The 18,643-nt window shown below is 40.1% G+C and overlaps 1 protein-coding gene and 1 pseudogene across 2 annotated transcripts in view; both read right to left on the bottom strand.

Moving 5' to 3' along the window:
- The window catches only part of SLC16A4 (solute carrier family 16 member 4), a 32,516-nt gene that overhangs the window by 12,356 nt on the left and 1,517 nt on the right, over window positions 1–18,643 (bottom strand). Inside the window, exons 2-8 of one of the 2 annotated variants that reach the window (XM_006149561.3) lie at window positions 14,644–14,759; window positions 9,302–9,434; window positions 7,940–8,083; window positions 7,438–7,599; window positions 5,108–5,620; window positions 1,347–1,558; window positions 216–309 (exon numbers count right to left, since the gene is read on the bottom strand). In XM_006149561.3, the coding sequence (XP_006149623.1) occupies window positions 216–309; window positions 1,347–1,558; window positions 5,108–5,620; window positions 7,438–7,599; window positions 7,940–8,083; window positions 9,302–9,434; window positions 14,644–14,730 (1,345 nt within the window). In that variant the 5' untranslated portion in view covers window positions 14,731–14,759. The remainder of the gene's footprint in view (window positions 1–215; window positions 310–1,346; window positions 1,559–5,107; window positions 5,621–7,437; window positions 7,600–7,939; window positions 8,084–9,301; window positions 9,435–14,643; window positions 14,760–18,643) is intronic. The other variant, XM_006149560.3, reaches the window with a different exon arrangement.
- LOC102495019 (UAP56-interacting factor-like) lies at window positions 17,195–18,501 on the bottom strand (annotated as a pseudogene).

The following is an 18,643-nucleotide window of genomic DNA, read 5'->3' on the forward strand; positions in this document are numbered from 1 at the left end:
TCCTGCTGATAAGACTTCTAAGAAAATATATAAATCTGCATTGGGCATATCTGTTGAATTATAACCCTTTAATTATATTGGTGATAGAGTAGGTACAGGAAAGATAGAAGAAGTGTCTTTTAGCCAAATATTGTCATTTATGTTACCATTGATCCCGTATCAGTGTTTTCTTTTATTGCTATTGAAATTTGCTCAGAATGTGGCTAAGCTATTACCTGCTATAGGTGGTCCAGAAAGGACAGCAATCCCAGCAAAGAAAGAAGCATGTCCCAGGAATCTGTGTACTCCACAATTCCTAGAAAGGTCAACCTGTAGGGATTAAGAGTTCGGTGTTAGTCATGTTAAGAGTGAAATTCTGTGGAGCCTTTTGTTTACAAAGGGACACATACTGTTTATATTATCTCAAACTATGAATACTTTTGACTTTTGAGGCGATTTTGATGGCCTTTTGTCCTGAATATTTATGGAGAGCTGAGGTCAATAGACAACTAACGTTGTCAGGCAGTGTGTTCAGTTACTTAGTAAGGAACATTGAGTTTTGTTTTGTTTTCTTTAGATCTTTTAGATAGTTCAGGGGTACATTTTTCTCCCAACCTTGCTCTTTTCTCTTAGGAAATGATGTTTACAATCTGATCTAACAGTGCTATTCTAGAATCTCCCTGTGGCTCAGTACAAACCATTGGTTTTTAAGAAATCAGATTTAGGAAGTTTGATTTTTGCCTAAGATTCACAATAGTATCCTATAGCACTTATGCTAATACTGACATCAGGCCAGAGGTTTCCCAGGTCCTCTTCTGATCTGGAACATTAGGACTTGGTTCTAAGAACTCAGTGGGTTCCAAGAACAGAAAAGTATAAGTTTTTTAGTTCCATTTAGGTTCAGGATGTTAGGTCAATTTGGGGGAAAAATGGAGGAGGGGGGGCGGCTTGAAAAACAAAGGAGTCATGCAGTAACCCAAGAATAGAAGCCCTACTGGGCAGGAAACCCTTTTTTCTCTTGAAGAGTTCCAGCGAACTGCAAGATTGTGTCTTAGATGGAGCCAAAGATATTTCTGGAGCTGAAGGAGAAAGTAAATAGGAACTTAACCAAGGAGACTGATAAGCAAAATGCAATCTGCTGATCCCTTTTTTGCTATCATTTTTTCCCTGTCCCATGCTGATAATTCTCTTTTTGTCCTTGCTCCCAAGATAAGTAATTCCAACAGAATGTAGCTACAGGATTTCTGAGGTCTTTGTTATAATTTTTTAAAAATAAAAAGCATGGGGGAATAATCTTTTGGGGAGATTATTATTGATACTTGTTGTTACTAAATAGTCTCACAATGTTAATGAGTGTATGTACTTACCAGTACAGGAAGTATCAGTGCCAGGTAACCGCCAGTGAAAATGGCAAAGAAGATGGAATAAGTCATAAGGAGTGGAAAGGTGGTGGCTAAGGGAGCAAGTAGGTTAGTGATGCCACAGAGGATGAGGTAAGACTTGTGGTAGTGATACTTCTTGATCCAGTTTTGATCGGCAACCCATCCAGAAATAATTTGACTGACTGTCTCAGTTATACCTGGAAAATATTCAAAATGTTTTAGGAAATTCTAGTGCCATTTTCCTAATCCCTTAATGTGTCTTTTCCTAAGTAGTTTGACCGCATCCCAAGGTTAATGTGAGAAAAAAGTGGTTTCATATTTCTTCCAACAGAATCTATCATTTACTTACCTATTGGAAGCACATTTGATGAAACACCAAAAAGGTTACCCCAGAATCGGGTAGAAGACCCAACAAAGTGTGGTTATTTTTTCTGATTGTGTTTAGAAAGTTCATACAAATAAATTGGGAATCCCTGGTTACTGTAGACACTGGGCTTAGGACATCTAGACCTTCCTTCTAAAAGGTCCTGCAGGTGAGAAAGTGAGATTTCTAAAACACTATCAGACCCTCAGGTGGCATGGTGATCTCATTGCTAGACTTCCACGTGATTGTGGTTCAAGTCCCAGACCTGGTGACTTGCTTTTCCACTTTCCCATTCTCTCTGTCTTTCTCTGGTCAAATTAAAAAAAAAAAAAAAAGTAATAACATTTAAAAAATTAAGAAAGATTTCTCCCTCCATGGGTGATTTCTTGCTTTCTTTCTCTCTGTCTCTGTCTGTCTTTCTGGTGAGCGTACACACCCTATAGCAAAAAACCTCTCCAAAAAAAAAAAAAAAAAGATTGGAGTATAAAGTCATGTTAAGAATAGGATCATCTGTGGTGGTACAAGCAGGAGTGTACTGCTAAATTTGTGACTGAGGCCACGTGAGAGGCCCAGGTTTGGTTCCCAGCCCAACATAAAATAGGCTGTGCTTGTGGCCCTAGAGTAATGACATGATGACTTGGTGAAGCCAAGTCAAAATTACCTCATCTCTCACTATTTTGCATGCTCTCTCCCCCCCCCCCCCAAAAAAAAAAATACTGGGACTCTCTTAAAATTGCATATGAGTGTTTAGGAATCAAGTCTTCTGCAGAGGTTGTTAGGCTTAATTTGAAAATATGTGGGAGGTCTGAAATGGGAGGTTAAACTGAACGTTAGAGCTATAAATAGCTCTTGAATAAAATTTAAGAACCACATTTTTTCTCAGTTTCATGATAATAAAACATCCTTATCCTTTATCCTAGTATAAGGTAATGTAACAATTAAATACTGAAAGATTGTCACCAGGAATAGTGTGAGATCCAGTTTTCAGATTTTTCCTGTGGCCGAAATATAAGTTGCCCCATTAAAAAAGGGAATAAAAAAATACATACTACTTTTTAAAAATGTTTTATAGTTATTTACATTATTTATTAGGATACATATTGAGACTTGATGTTATTGTTATTTGGTCCTGTGGTATACCCAAGTCAGATCCAAGTTGATACCCCCTAGACATGCTTGTGAAAAATGAGTTTAACCTTCTATCTTTCTCTTTAGGGTGTGTGCGCTCGCCAGACAGAGACAGAAACAGAAAGCGAGAAATCACCCCCCAGAGGGGATGGTCACGCCGCAATCCCTTCTCCTCCATTCTCCTCTCAGGATCTTGGGCACGCACGCACACGTGCTTGGCGTGTTTTAAGCCACTGGGTCCGGGACTCGAACCGCAGTTGACTACATGGGAGTCCAGCAACATAGCCATTACGCTAACTGCTGGTCCCTACAAAAGTTTTTTTGATTGAAGCCGAGTATCTTTACAGTTGGAACATTTGAAACTAGGTATAGTCAGTTTTGTAAGTGCATAGAAAATTTACTTTTTTTCCTGCAGGAAATTAGGAAGAGAAAAGTTAATTGTTGAGTTACTAAAAAATGAAAGAAGATGGGCTAGCCAGTGGTGTGGTGGTGAAGGTGGCTGGATCCCACGTGACTGTTTTGCGTCCCATACCAAGTGACTTGAAAAACACATGCATGCATGTGCTTACATGCCTAAAATCCTGACAGGAGTATGGAGAGAGGATTGTGGGATGTCCATCTCCTCAGGAGGTGATTTCTCACTTTTCCCTCTTTTCCTGTCTCCAGTGAGCACATATACCCTATAGAAAAATTGAGGGGAGGGAGAATTTCAAGCTAATTAGAGCAAAACAGTTCCATCTCATCCATTCTTATTTTTTTAGATTTCCCGTTTAGTCATTTGAAATCCATATCTTCTGGATCAAGCAGTCTGTTTCCAATATTTTTATGAATACCGAAGTGATTGTTTTTAATTTACAGCCTATTTTATATATCAGACAAGTCATTAGTGGATAGTCTGAAAAGTTTTTTTTTGAAAGAATTATTTCCTGGGACCAGCAGTTGGCATAATAGCTATTTCGCTGGACTCCCATGTAGTCGACCGCGGTTCGAGTCCTGGACCCGGTGGCTTAAACTCATGCCTGGCTCATGTGCGTGCGTGCCCAAGATCCCGAGAGGAGAATGGAGGAGAAGGGATTGCGGTGTGGCCATCCCCTCTGGGGGGTAATTTCTCTCTTACTATCTATCTGTCTGTCTCTGTCCTTCTGGCAAGCACATGTGCCCAATAAGAAAAAAATACCTCTCCAAAAAAAAAAAAAAGAATTATTTTCTTTGTTTTATTTACCATTATTATTGTTTTCAGTTTGACCAGAGCTAGACATAGATAGAAAGCGAGAAAGCAAGCTGCCAAGTCTGGAACTCAAACCATGGTCAGCCATGTGAGAATCTAGTGCCCCAACCACCACGCCACCTGCTGACCCCTAAGAGTTACTTTTATTTGTCCTATTGTGAATTCAAGGTGAGAAATATTAAGTTAGAAATATTAATAGGTTAGTTATTAATATAAATAATAATATTAAATATTAATTTGAATGGTTATGTTGGGCAAGACGCTATTCTAAACTCTTTAATACTGACAACCTTATGAGAGTAGGTACTATAATTTCTCTATCACAAATAAAATTTGGAGTGCAGAGAAGGCAAGAAACTTGGCCAATAAAGCACATGGCTAGGAAAAAGCAAGAGAAAACCTGGAAAGTCTAGCTCCAGAACTAATCCTTTGACCACTGTACTGTGATGTCTACCTGGGATTTTCTGCCTCCTGGAGTGGCTGTTAAAACGGAACATCAGGTTTTTAAAATCAGCATTTATCTAACAAATAGTCATTCCTTGATGTCCATGGGCTTGGCCCATGATCCCTCTCTCTTAAACATATACCTAAATCTGGATGCTCAAGTCCCTCATACAGAATGGTACAGTATTTGCACATAAGTTAGGTGCATCCTCCCATGTGCTATAATTTATCTTGATGACTTAAAAAGCCTGAAACAATGTAGATGCTATGTAAATAGTTGCTACACCTATTTAGGGAGTAATGACAAGGAAAAGGACTGTGGAGCCCATGGATATATGGAGGGCCATGTCTCCTGTGTCAGACACATACATGAAAATGAGTAACACTGGCTTTATGGGCTACGTCCAGCAGGGTAAGGTGTGGTAGCAGATTTATATGGAGGAATGTGCTAGTGCTTCATCTAGCCTCAGAAAACTTGCTTTTCTTATTTTTCTTTAGCTTTTCAGTAAGACTTAATAAAAACTTCTGTAAAAATCAGTTCACTTTTCCTTTTGGGTAGGAAGTAGAAGTGGGTTTTCTTACCAGCTACAGAAACAAGGTAGGAGGCATCCATGATGTCAATCCCCAGTGTTTTGGCTCTGGCCACCAGGTGAAAGGTAGGGATAAAATATGCCAACTGACTGAGGAGAAATGACCAGGTAAATATGTAGAAGAAAGGATTCCTAAAGAGAGAAATATCGAAGAGATTTTGTTGGCACTTCCATGGAATAGCTTTTTTCTCATAACTTTCTTTATTACTTAGTACTGATTGTCTATTCCTGTTAGGCCTGTTGATGAACTCTTCAGTTGGATTTTGTGAGACTAGTACACTTTGATCAGGTTGTTCAGCCTTCTGCGTAGTACTGTCCTTGATGGCAGATTGTGTCTTACCGCACGATGTTTCTGTCCCATGCAATGCCTCTGGACCACTTGTCGACAAACTGCTACCTTTATCTTTAGTATCAGAATTGTGCTTGCTTTTAATATGAATGGGCCGTAAGAGCATGCTAGAAGGTACCAAATTCAATGTGATAGCTCCAAATAATATAAGGGCACCTGATAGGAATGAGAAATTCAAATGTTTAAGTTAAAAATAACTTTTCAGTTCACAATACTTAGTATTCATATCCTACTACATAGTCCAATAATTCTTGAAAACAGTATTTTGGGGGCCAGAAGGTGGCGGGGTAGTTAAGGTGCAGAACTCCCACATGGTTGACCACGGTTCAAGTCCTGGATCTAGCAACCTGAAACTCAAGCCAGGCATGTGTGTGTGCCCAAAATCTCAAGAGGAGAATGGAGAAGGGATAGCGGTGTGCCCGTTCTGCCGGGAGGTGGGGGGGTGTGGGGGGGTGATTTCTCACTTTCTGTCTTCTCCAGCAAGCACATTTACCCCTATAGCAAAAGTAAAAAATAAAAGAAAACCCTGTTTTGTCCTGTGAATTTAACTGAAAGCATCTGTGTTGATTTGTTAACTATACACACTGATGTATCCCTGTAAAAACCATCCTTTGGAGATAGAGAAGCTGCACCAATAGAACAGAAGAGATTGTCATTTGTGCTAAAGGAAAAAAGAATAAAAAGGGAGTTTTAGGGGGAGGGGTATTTTTTAAAAACACAGTGTGTTTTAACCAGGGATTTTAACTATCCTGAAGTCAAGGTACAGATCTAGGCACAAAAAATACAAAATTAGATGCTAGGAGTCATTTGGAAACAGCCTTGGAAGAGGGGAGAGTCCTATCATGCCATTGCAGGGTTTTTTGGGGGGAGAGTTTTGCTGTAGGATGCACATACTTGTTGAAGAGACAGGGAACAAGAAATCACCCTCCAGAGGGATGGTCACACCAAATCTTTTCTCCATTCTTCTCTTGGGATTTTGGGAATGTACACACACACACACACTTGGCCTGTTTTAAGCTGCTGGGTCTGGGACTCGAACTGCAGTAGATGTGGGGGTCCAGCAACATAACCATTATGCCTTCTGCTGGTCTCCCATGTGATTTTTCTTAAAGCATGTTCTTGAAAAAAGATTGATGCTAGTCTTGAATTTGAATATGAGTAGATTTTAGCAAGCCCGGACCTAAGCCATGACTTGTGTAAAGTACTTTTGGCAGTAGGGCCGTCTGTAGGCTTTGCTGTCCTACCCTACAGATTTATTAGCCAGGCTGGTTCACCAAGAGACTACTGAGTAATTTTTTACTTCAGAAAGAAAAGGTTCAAGAAAACTGGCATGTAGATAGAAGTTGGCATATGAATACACACATTTATGTGGGTATGTATGCATATTTTTTCTAGTAATTATTTTAATTAGAATATTCTGTTGCCTTAGACACAGGAGGTTGTGGGTAAATTATTTTTATTCATTCGTGTAAGTTTATAGTTGGCAGTATATAAAAGATAAACTATTAAAGAAATAGTTAATTTTTACCCATTTTTCTCCTTTTAATCCATTTTAGTGAGTCTGATGGAAGAGGCATTTTTTTTTAAATGACTTTTTTCTACAGGGAAAATGAAAATTTTGTGAATATTCTGGTGAGGAAAGGGAAGAGGAGGAAGCGTATTTCCCCACCTCGTCACTTTCATCACCAGATGTTTGTGGCCACACAGAGTATCCTATCCTTCATCTCCTCATAGAACCCTCTGATGAACTCTGAATTGTTAGTATGAGCTGGCAAGACCTGCAAGTAGTTCTTGTGCTGTGTATTTTCCAAGGAAAGGGTGCATGTTTACTTTAAAAATTGTGCTTATTTCCTCTCTGGCAATAACTTATGAAGTCAGTTGCTCTCTATCTCTTCATTTCTAATTATCAAAAACAGAGGGCTAAACATTAAATCTTTCAGAGTTGATAGTTGAGTAACTTAAAAGTGACTCACCTGTCCAGTCATATAAATCTATCAGTAATTTTGTAAAGGGTGCCAACAGGAATGTCAGTCCCATCCCAGAACGAGCAATAGCTGTGGCAAGAGCCAGTCGTTTTTTGAAGTATTTAGTGATTGCCACAGCAGCTACTTGGTACAATAAAGCAGAACCTAAACCTAAAAGGAAAACAATAGTTTAGAATCACTTTCTCATTCAGTGGCTCTGTATCAAATGAGATTACGTACTGGATTCAAGATAACTAGGGTTTAAAGAAAATAGTTTATTTTATTAGGCGGGTGCCCTGGTGATTTTCTCATCACAATCCTTCCCCCAGCCCTGTAGCCAGCCAAGATCACAGACATGCGTAGGTGAACCTGGGGCCCCCCCAAGAGCCTTGCACAGCAGTGCCTCTACTTTCTTGCCATCTCATAGGTAGTCTATAACTAGACCTTTAAGACCCGTAGAGAGTAGAAGAGAAGGTTTGTAGTTTTCATCATTTATTTAACATGGACTCACCAGGTAAAAGTCCCATAGTCACACAAAGAAAGGGAATGCTTGTAGCGCAGCTGCTAATCAGATATCCACCAGTAAAAAATAAGGTCCCAAGAATGGAGGTAGTTTTCTCTCCAAGTATATCAGAAATAACAGCAGCCAGGGGACCTCAGGAAAAGAAAGAAAAGTGCTAAGTAAATGTGCTCTGGGCTAGCCCTGTGGTCCAGAACTTAAGGAAGTCACATCCCAAATAACCAGCTGTAGTTTAAATCATGACCCTGGTGGCTTGAAAAAAATGTGGAACATATGTATACATGCCAAAGTCCTGGCACGATGGAGAAATTGAGAAGGGATTGTGGTATGACCTTGTCCTGTGAAGGGGACACTTTCCTTCTTTCTCTGGAAGGTGCATGTGCCACTCTGACAATTAAAAGGTTATCTGGGGCCAGCAGTTAGCATAATGGTTATGTCGCTGAAATCCCATGTAGTTGACCATGGTTTGAGTCCCGGATCCAGTGGCTTAAACTCAAGCCAGGTGCATGTGCATGCTTGCCCAAGATCCCGAGAGGAGAATGGAGGAGAAGGGATTGTGGCGTGGCCATCCCTCCTGGGGGGTGATTACTCACTTTCTGTCTCTCCGTCTCTCTCTGTCTTCCTGGCGAGCACACGCGCCCTGTAGCAACCCCCCCCCCAAAAAAAAAAGGTTATCTGACAGTTATCTGACATCCCTTAATCTTCTTGAGTTTAATTGTAATGAATAATTGAAGGAAAATGAGGATTCTGCTTGGTGGTAGAGTGTTGTATTTATTTTGAAAAAGATTTTATGCTGGGTTTCTTAATATTACTAGTCTCATGCTGTTTTGCTTTTGGAGGTTAAAGAGTATAGTAAATAGATTTGGAGGAGAAGCTTACAGGAAATTCGTTATAAATCTTCCACAAAATGAGATGGCATTTTATGAGAAACTAGACCAAGGTCTAATAACTAATTTTCCTCTACTGTATTATATAACTCCAGATAAAAGTAAAGGAGACATTGGTTCTATATTTTGCTTGAGTATCGTTAGAACTTCATGATCTGGCTTTCAGCCTGAGGGCCAACTCACTGAACTTAAATTGAGGCCCACTAAGCTGGAAAGAAACAGGGATTAAATTTTTTTTTATTTTTTTGAATTAGGTAGTTGCATCATTCAACTTTTTTTGAACCCTAATTTTCCCAGTTTAGTTACTGAGTTAACACTGTTAAGTCCATATATTTTCAGCATTGCATATTAATAATTTAACTTGAATTTTAGCAACATTTCAGTCTTAGATGTCTGACAGGAAAATCTCCTTAGAATTGCCCTTTATTGTCCTCGTTGTATAGCAAGCTTACAGCCAGCTATATACCTGCAAAAAAGCGAAGTGATGACATGATGGAACCAATCCAGCCAGTTTGCTCAGAAGTGCCTTCAAACTCTTCTTGAAAGACCACAAAGAAAATTGCAAATGTCTTGGTCATCCCCATCACAAATACATTTACCTAAATCAAAGCAAACCAGAGTTCAAGTGGTGAGTGAACAACTATAAAGGAAGTTATGGCTGCTAGAGGTTATGATTCCCCATTCCCCCAGCTCCCTAGTACTTAGCAGTTTGCTTCATTTCATTATACCATCTTAATATGGGGGAATCATTGCTTTTAGAGTGGCTAAGGCCTTTGTACAAATGTTTCTCAGTCCTCATTTCAGGACTGTGGGATAGGTCTGTCAGCATTGTATTAGAGATCAGGAAGCTGAGGAAAAGTTAAGATGAGGGTACTGGAGCTGAAATTTAAGCTCAGATCAAATAAACCCAGACCAACCACTATACTATTCTGTTAGAATGGCATCTCATTCCGGTTACTTTTGGGAGAAGAGCACTGTCCAAAAGAGAGAGAATGTTCAGTTCTTAGGTTAGATTTTCTTTAGTTCTGTTCCTTCCCTCACTTAATATATAAAAAGGGTAATCTTTATCTGAATTGAGACAGTCTTAATATATAAAAAGGGTAATCTTTATCTGAATTGAGACAGTCTTGAGAGCAAAAAGTGCCTAATTATTCTAGGACAGCAAGGGTTAGTCAGGTTTTGTGGTCACTTTATGGTTGGGTCATGTTCCCTATTTTTTTCTCTTGTCCCACTTAACTTTCCTGGTACCTCCTCCCCTCCCCTCCACTAGGAGAACTGCTTCATTTGAAGTCAGGTTTTGTTCCTGTGGAGTACTAACTCATTTCTTGGAATTCTGATGACCCTGGGTATAGTAAAGAGCTATTTTTTCTCTTGGTTTTTTTTTTTTTTTTTTTTTTTTTTTTCTTTAAAACCCTTATACTCTCCGGGAGAGAAAAAAAAATTTTTTTTTTTTTTTTTTTTTTTTTTTTTTTTAGCTTAACAACCTAACTATCCCTGGCAGGAGAACTCAATGGAAACACCTAGCCAGGTCTGTCTTCACTCAGAGAGCACTCCGTACTCACTGGATTTCCTAGCTTCCTCTGTTCTTTTTCACTTCTTTCTCTCCCTCCTCCATGCCCCCCCCCCTTTTTCTCAGTAGCCTTGGTCAATTTCTCTGCTGTCAATATATGCATTGCTTAAGAATGACAGGACCCTGAGTTCCCTTTCACTGATTGTACTTTCTCTGTCCATCTGGTTAATATTTTTCTTCTGTTTTGTACCCACCTCACTTAATACCTGCTCTCTGGACAATCATTCATTCCCAAGGTTTCAGTTACCACCCACATACTCATGTTGATATAGTTGAGTTCAGTTCTCCAGTCATCCTGCATTGACCTGCACCCTGATTCAGCTCCCTCCTGAGGGGGCAACCTTGGGGAATTATTTTGTGGAGGTTAAATTTCCTCTTTTGTAAAGTTGGGAGAATGTGAATATTACCTAGCTCATGTTACTGTGAAGACTAATTGAAAAAAAAATCTGGTAAATACTTAATACCTGTACCTTAGTACTCAAGCTATGACTTTGTTATCTTGTGTTAGCAATTATTCTTTCCCAAGAGCTTCAGACTCATGACTGCATACTGTATCTTTCTAGCCCTAATCATCTTGTCCAACCCTAAATTATCAATCTTTTATCCTCTGCCTACTCTTCAATTCTTTTAGTTAGTATCACCCTCCACTCACCCATGTCAGAGACCTGCTCCTTAGACACATCCTTTCCTTAGCTCCTGTCTTCTAAATCATCATCAAGACCTTTCCCACTTCATCTCCATCACTAGATTCTTATTTCAGATAAGTATTCTTATCTGGTGGCAAGAGACTCTCCGACTCCCTCTCTTTGCCTGACATCCAATTCCTTTTCAGGTCTATAGGTCTACTTCTTTGATATTGCTCAGACCTATATTTTCTCTCCCTCTCCATTGTAACTGCCTTAGTCTAGACCCTCATAGTTTAATCACCTAGATTGTTGCACCATGCCTCCAATAAATTGCCCTCCTTCCAAGCATGACTCCGACTAATCCTTTACCCTGGAGCCATAGCTATTGTGTATATATATATATATATATATATATTTTTTTTTTTTTTTTTTGGACCGGGATGTGAACCACGGTTGACTATGTGGGAATCCAGCGATACAGCCATTACGCTAACTGCTGGTTCTCATAGCTATTATATATATATTTTTTTTTTTGGAGAGATTTTCACTGTAGGGCGCGTGCGCTCGCCAGACAGAGACATAGAGACAGAAAGCGAGAAATCACCCCCCAGGGGGGATGGTCACGCCGCAATCCCTTCTCCATTCTCCTCTCGGGATCCTGGGCACGCATGCACACGCGCCCGGCGTGAGTTTTAAGCCACCGGGTCTGGGACACAAACCACGGTCGACTACATGGGAGTCCAGCGACATAGCCATTACGCTAACTGCTGGTTCCCTCATAGCTATTATATTTTGAAGTGCTTCTCTGATCCCTCCAGTCCCCTGCTAAGTTTTTCTGATCAGCTCCTCACGGCCTCAAGAAAATAACCATGTTCTTAGTATGTCTTACAAGCCCCCTGCCCATCTCTCTGATTTAATCACCCATCCCTAGCTTCCTTATTTGTTTACTCATAAATGTGCCTTTCAGTTCATCCACCAACAGGTATTGGGTGCCTACTGTGTCCCAGGCTGTATATGCTAGAGTTGGGTTTATAGTACTGACTACACTAACAATGAACAACATTGCAGACATGGTCTCTGCCCTTAGGCTAGTGAGACTGAATACAGAAAACCGTCATATGGGACCAATAGATGGCCTGATAGTTAAGGTGGCTAGATTCTACATGACCAACTGCACTGTTCAAGTCTTGGATTCAGCAGCTTGAAAAATATGCTGGGTGTATGTGTGTGTATGTATGCTTAAAATTCCAAGAGGAAAAGGGATTATGACATCATCATCCCTTGGCAGGGAGTAGTGCTTTCTCACCTCTCTTGTCTCTGGTTAGTGTACATGCCCTCTACCAAATTTAAAAAAAAAAAAAGTAGTGGGGGACCAGCAGGTGGTGTGGTGGATAAGGCGCTGGACACTACCACATGGCTGACCACGGTTCGAGACCCGGATCTGGAAGCTTGCTTTCTCACTTTCCTCTCTATGTGTGTGTGTGTGTCTCTCTCTCTCTGGTCAAGTTAAAATAAATGAATGAATAAATAAATTTTTAAAAAGTTGATCCTGACAATTTTCAACAATATTAAAAAAGTAAAAAGTCATATATAGTTAAGAAGTATGGTTGAATGGCACCAGCAGTTAGCATAATGGCTATGTCACTGAACTCCCATGTAGCCGACTGCAGTTTGAGTCCCAGACCCGGTGGCTTAAACTCACGCCGGGATGCATGTGCGGATGTGCCCAAGATCCCTAGAGGAGAAGAGATTGCGGAGTGGCCATCCCCCCTGGGGGGTGATTTCTCGCTTTCTATCTCTCTGTCTGTCTTTCTGGGGAGTGCATGCGCCCTATAGCAAAACCTCTCTTGAAAAAAAAAAAAGTTGGTTGGTTAGAATGAGTTCCTCTCACCTTTTTAAAGTAGGAAGCAAGCCCCTGCTTAAAACAACATTTAGTGTTCTTTTTTGTTTGTTTGTTTGTTTTTGCAGACCTTCTCATGAGCTTATCTGTTGTAGGAAAAGTACTTGTAACTCATTTGGAAACAAAAACATAGTCATCTAAGCATCCACATTACCACTGTGGGTGATTAGCCCCTGAGTTCATTTTAAGGACTGTATATTTTTTATGCTTTATAAGGGACATCATACCCCAAAAGTGGGACATTATTTTTTATTCTGGTTATTAGGTAGTTTTGCCTACCAGCAACTAAAGTGGTCAAATAATTTCCTACCCTCAGAGGATAATGTAGGAATAGTACAGATGGTTCCTGGAGAAAAACATAAAACTAGAGATCCTCACCAACAATGCTAATTCTGCGAAGCCTGTGATTTGTGGAGGTGGCCCAGCCTCCAGGCACGGCGACTCCCAGACTAAGGACATCTTTAGTAACATTCTAGGGGCTGAGAAAGATTCCACATTCTTTTGTAATGAAGCTGATTTTTTAACAAATAGTGCTCTATTTGTTAGTGTTCTTAGTTATCTACACTGGACGATAGGATTATTAATGGCCACTAGGACTCTTACCCCACTTCCCTGCTTACTCTTGTGAGCTGGGGAGGAGCACTAGGGAAAAAAGGTATTTGTGTGAGTACATCTAGAAGCTGTAAGAACTTAGCTGAAAACACCTGAGAACAGTGGAGCCTAGTGCCACTCTGTGTGGACATGTTGATGTTGGTCACCACTATTACATAGCAACCCCAGGAGCTTTTGGGAGGGTAAGAAAAAAAATGCCTAGTCCAGTTTCTTATGGATGGAGGAGAAAACTCTGTCTCCCATTTCAGAATCCACATTCCTCTCCCTTTGCAGCCACAACAAAAATAGACATTGAGTCTAATTCTAGCATCATTTGTGGTTAGTGGGTTGTAAAGTGGACAGCAGCCTGAAAGAGGGGAAATACCCTCATTCTCAATCAGGGCTACTGCCAGCAGTGTTTTGTTTTTATATGTGCACACATGTATGCATCCGCCCACATACCACACATACATTGAGCTGTGGCACCTACTCCCAAAGCACTTGTAAGCACTTCCTGGTGCTGCTTCTGGGGTGGCTAGAAGTATGATTGATCCCAGGCCAGCCTGAGAGGTAAAGAGAGTCAGATCCCATGTGGTTGGAATCCCATACCAGGTGGCTTGAAAAATAAACTAGCCACATAGGCATCCCTGCCTGAATCTCAACAGGATGGACAAATGGAGAAAGGATTACTGATAAGAATGTGCCCCATTGTGGGATACTTTCTTCCTCTCTCTCCCTCTCTATGAGCACACATGCCTTCTGGCAATAAAAGAAAAAGGGGGATGATTGGTCCCAAATCCTTACTGCCACAGAACCAGGGCAGAGCTGCCGATTGTGACTGCAACATCAAGTTTAAGGAATGGTAGAGAAGAAGAGTAGATGACTGGATGGGAACATTCTGCTTTTACTTGTGGGAGACATTTCTACTTTTTCCTGGGTCCAGCATAGGCCTCTAACTAACAGTTATTGGTGGTTTTCTGGTTTCATTCTCCTCTCTGAACCCCCCCAAACCCTTTCCACTCAAATGCAAAGAATTCCTAAGTGATATTGTTAGACTGTTCTGGGCCTTTCTCCAGAATGCCCTCTTTTAGGCAGTAGAAAAAGGGAAGGCAAATTCTTACCAGGAAAAAATGAAATACAATCATCCATGCCCATCCTCCATCCAGGGTTTCAGGGTAAGGTCGGGCTTTCCCCTCCCGCTTTAGCATGATACTTATTTTTCAGATGCAGAAGAACCCTGTGACAGTTCAAGATATGGTTGATTCAGTTGGCAAGTAACTGATCTGAACTTTATTTTTTTTCATCATGAGAACTAAAGTTTAATATATCAAACAAAAGCACTTGTTATATGATGCATTTAATGTTGATATTTGGGGTAATTTTTAAGGTTTACCAAAACTGGCATTAATAATAGCTTTGTACAATCTTATTTAAAACAATAGGAAACTGAAAAACATCTTTATATCATATTTTTACAAATTGTTCTAAAGACAACAAACTTGTGTTCAGTTTTCCTTCTCTTTAAAGTTAGCTACCAGCAACTCTAAACCAGTCTGAAATGTATTGTTCTGGGATCAAATGTAAGTATCTTTACTTGCGAAAGTTTTACGAATCCTTTGCCTCTGTGATAGCAAATAGCTAAGGAGAGACTAGAGTTTATTTTCAAATTCTGTAACCGCCTTCAAAAAAAATTCCTTATCAGTAGAAGCACTGGCAAAATATCAGATACTAAGGATCAGATTTAATTATTTGGTATAACATGAAATTGTTATTGATAGCTTTCCACAGCCAGCATAAGCCAGTATGTAACCCAAGGAGCATGGAGAACAGTTAAGTCTAAAACACAACTCAAGGCAAGCAGGAGCTTTAACATAATATTCTGTTTTATAGGAAAACTCAACAATAATATATTCTAGAGAAACAGACACCTACTTAGAGGTTTAAACATTATAGCAAACCAAAAGGTTTCAAAATAATCCAACTTGTAACTTACAGCTGGAATATTTTTCTGCATTTTTGGCATTATACCGTAATTCATAGTATACAACTATCTGAGCACTCTTAGCACTACCTTGGCACAACTCCTCTAGAGGGAATGGAAAAAGTCCTTTTCTTCCCATAAGTGACTGAACTTTATACCATACAAGAAATCAGAATAAAAGGTACACAAGTTTACAATGTAACCTGACTGTAATTTCACACTTTTTAGTGACATATACAAGTATATTTTTGTTTCTGGAACTGTAAATTGTTTATTTAGCAAGCCTAAAAGCTTATTAAAAAATGTTTTATTTAAAGTTTTTGTCATAGCACACATGCACTTGCCAGAGAGAGACAAAATAAGAAATCACACACACACACCCCTGGGGGTAGGGGGGCGGAGGAAGTGACCTCACCACAATCCCTTCTTTTTTCATCTCTCGAGATTTTGGACACCTGCACACACCTGGCATGATTTTCAAGCTGCTGTGTCCAGGACTCAATCCATGGTCGGCAATATGAGAATCCAACAACCTAACCACCATGCCATTTGCTGGCCCCACGTTTAAAGTTTTTAAATGAGAAAGTTTTTAAATAAAATTAATATGGATATTAATTTTACTATTAAAATATCTAAACTGACTCAATCTATTTTAATAATTATGACTGTTCTAATATATCTGAAGAATATTTTGTGGACACTAGACTCATAGCTACACTAATCCAAATAGTATACCTATGACCTGCGTTTGGAAGTTTTCCACCTTGGTTACTTATCTTTCAGCTTACTACTTCCTGTCATGCTTTCTTCATTTACTAAACATAGACTGTAAGATTTTTATATTAGACCTTCTCTTCCAAGGCCTTATCAGGTAACTTTGTGAATATGCACTTACAGCCTTTGAACAATATTTTAAATTGGAACTAATGCCTAGAGTCACATTTCTTGTTAAAAGTACAACACTAAAGATTTACAACTGGGGGTGGGGAGTTTAACATAACACTACCTGAAAAATGCACCAAGTTCCAGATATTCCCATAAATCTTAAAACCCAAAACTGGAATTCTCATGTTTCTTAAATATTGCTAATAAAGAAAAGGCAACTGTACTTATTACAACACACCATTAGAGAATAAGTGACAGCAACAATGGGACCTACTCACATTTTTGAAGACCAAGATTTACCAAGACAATGTCTAAAAAATAGGCAAAGGCAATGAGATCCTAAATACCTCTATCATAAAAATAACCCATTTCTATCTTTCTGCCTTTCTGCTGCATAAGAAACCAAAGAAGTCAAATACTGAATTGTTTTGTCTGGACCAAAGAACAGATAGGTATGTTCCCTGTTGTTATTATTATTTTTGGAGAGGTTTTTGTTGTAGGGCACATGTGCTCGCCAGAAAGACAGAGACAGACAGAAAGTGAGAAATCACCCCCCGGGGGGATGGCCACGCCGCAATCCCTTCTCCTCCATTCTTTCGGGATCTTGGGCACGCATGCATACGTGCCTGGTGTGAGTTTAAGCCACCGGGTCTGGGACTTGAACCACAGTCGACTACATGGGAGTCCAGCAACATAGCCACTATGCCAGCTACTGGTCCCTATTCCCTGTTATTCTTTAGGGTGTTTTTGTTTGTTTCTTTTTTATTTTTAAACAGATGTTTTAAAAATTGTTTCAAAAATAATAAAGAGTTAGGCTTGTGAATATTTTGAAGTTTCATGAATTTATGTGATGAACTCTTCAAGCAATTCAACTTTTCACAGTCATCAATCAAAAATCCTTCTGACATGGATGAGATCTAACCCAGTGTTACAAAACGACTTCCTCCATTGTTGAACGCGAGAGTGGCTATTTGTTCCTTCAAGATCCCAAATCGCTGGGAACCAGCAGTTAGCGTAATGGCTATGTCGCTGGACTCCCACGTAGTCGACCGTGGTTCCTGTCCCGGACCCGTGGCTTAAAACTCATGCCGGGCGCGTGTGCGTGCATGCCCAAGATCCTGAGAGGAGAATGGAGGAGAAGGGATTGCAGCATGACCATCCCCCCTGGGGGGTGATTTCTCGCTTTCTGTCTCTATGTCTCTCTCTCTCTGGTGAGCGCACGTGCCCTATAGCGAAAACCTCTCAAAAAAAAAAGATCCCAAATCATTCATTCAAAGGCATCCCTGTCTGTTTTCCAACACTGTTGATATAAAATTGTAGGGGGACACCTTTAGGAACTTTCTTTATGTCAGATTGCTCCCATTTAGAGTACAGTAGTATGAGTTAATTGCGGTTTCTGAGTTACTGGACATTGCAATGCTCCAGGATTATCAATGGATAAAGTCAAAATCCCTCCAGTTGTGGTAGAAGTTTGCCATTGACGAGCTCTCTTTGCTACTGCATCGTCTAGCAGTTGTTCTGTGTTCAACTGGGCCTGAACCTTCAAGCCTCTTCTGAAAAGTTGCCTGATAAGTGTCTTTCTGATGACTTATTTCCATTTCTGGAAAAATTAGCTGGAATGTTATTTTTTCTATTTAACTGGTTAGGTCTCTTGAGAACTGCAATTGGCTTCCTCTGCACTTCATTTTGTCTCAGAAGATTTGCCTTTTTAACGCTGGAAAATATCGTTCTATATTCTTGTCACTTAGAGGTGGAGATTCATAGGGCTAATTCCTTTTCGGATTCCAGTTGCCTTCCTGGCTGCCAGGCCAGTGACACCTCCATAAGGACGTCTCTTTCCAGGTATTACACTTCCTCTGCGGCTCAGATTAGTCTTACCAAAACCAGAATTCTGTTGGATTTCCCACCCTACTCTCATCCAGAATTGCCAGACACTGCTTTGCTGGAGTCTTCTGTTCAGTCTTGGAAAATTCTGCTTTTTTCCTTCCTTTTGATTCAATTTGATGATATCCAAAGACCTATCAGTTTTGTCGAGGTTTTCATTGCTGTGAGCTTTCTGCAGCAGCAACAGGGTCGCCGTGGCTCCCACCAGCTAGATACCAAACCGGCTCATGGCTGGAGATGTCGCGCTGAACTAAACTTTTTTAAATAATTATTTTATTTGGGGACTGGCAGGTGGTGTGGTGGTTAAGGGCACTGGATTCCAACGTGGCCGACTGCAGTTCAAGTCCTGGACCTGGCTTTCTCACTCTCTT

This window comes from Tupaia chinensis, unplaced genomic scaffold (genome assembly GCF_000334495.1).
Source record: "Tupaia chinensis unplaced genomic scaffold, TupChi_1.0 Scaffold000270_2, whole genome shotgun sequence".
Lineage (NCBI taxonomy): Eukaryota > Metazoa > Chordata > Mammalia > Scandentia > Tupaiidae > Tupaia > Tupaia belangeri.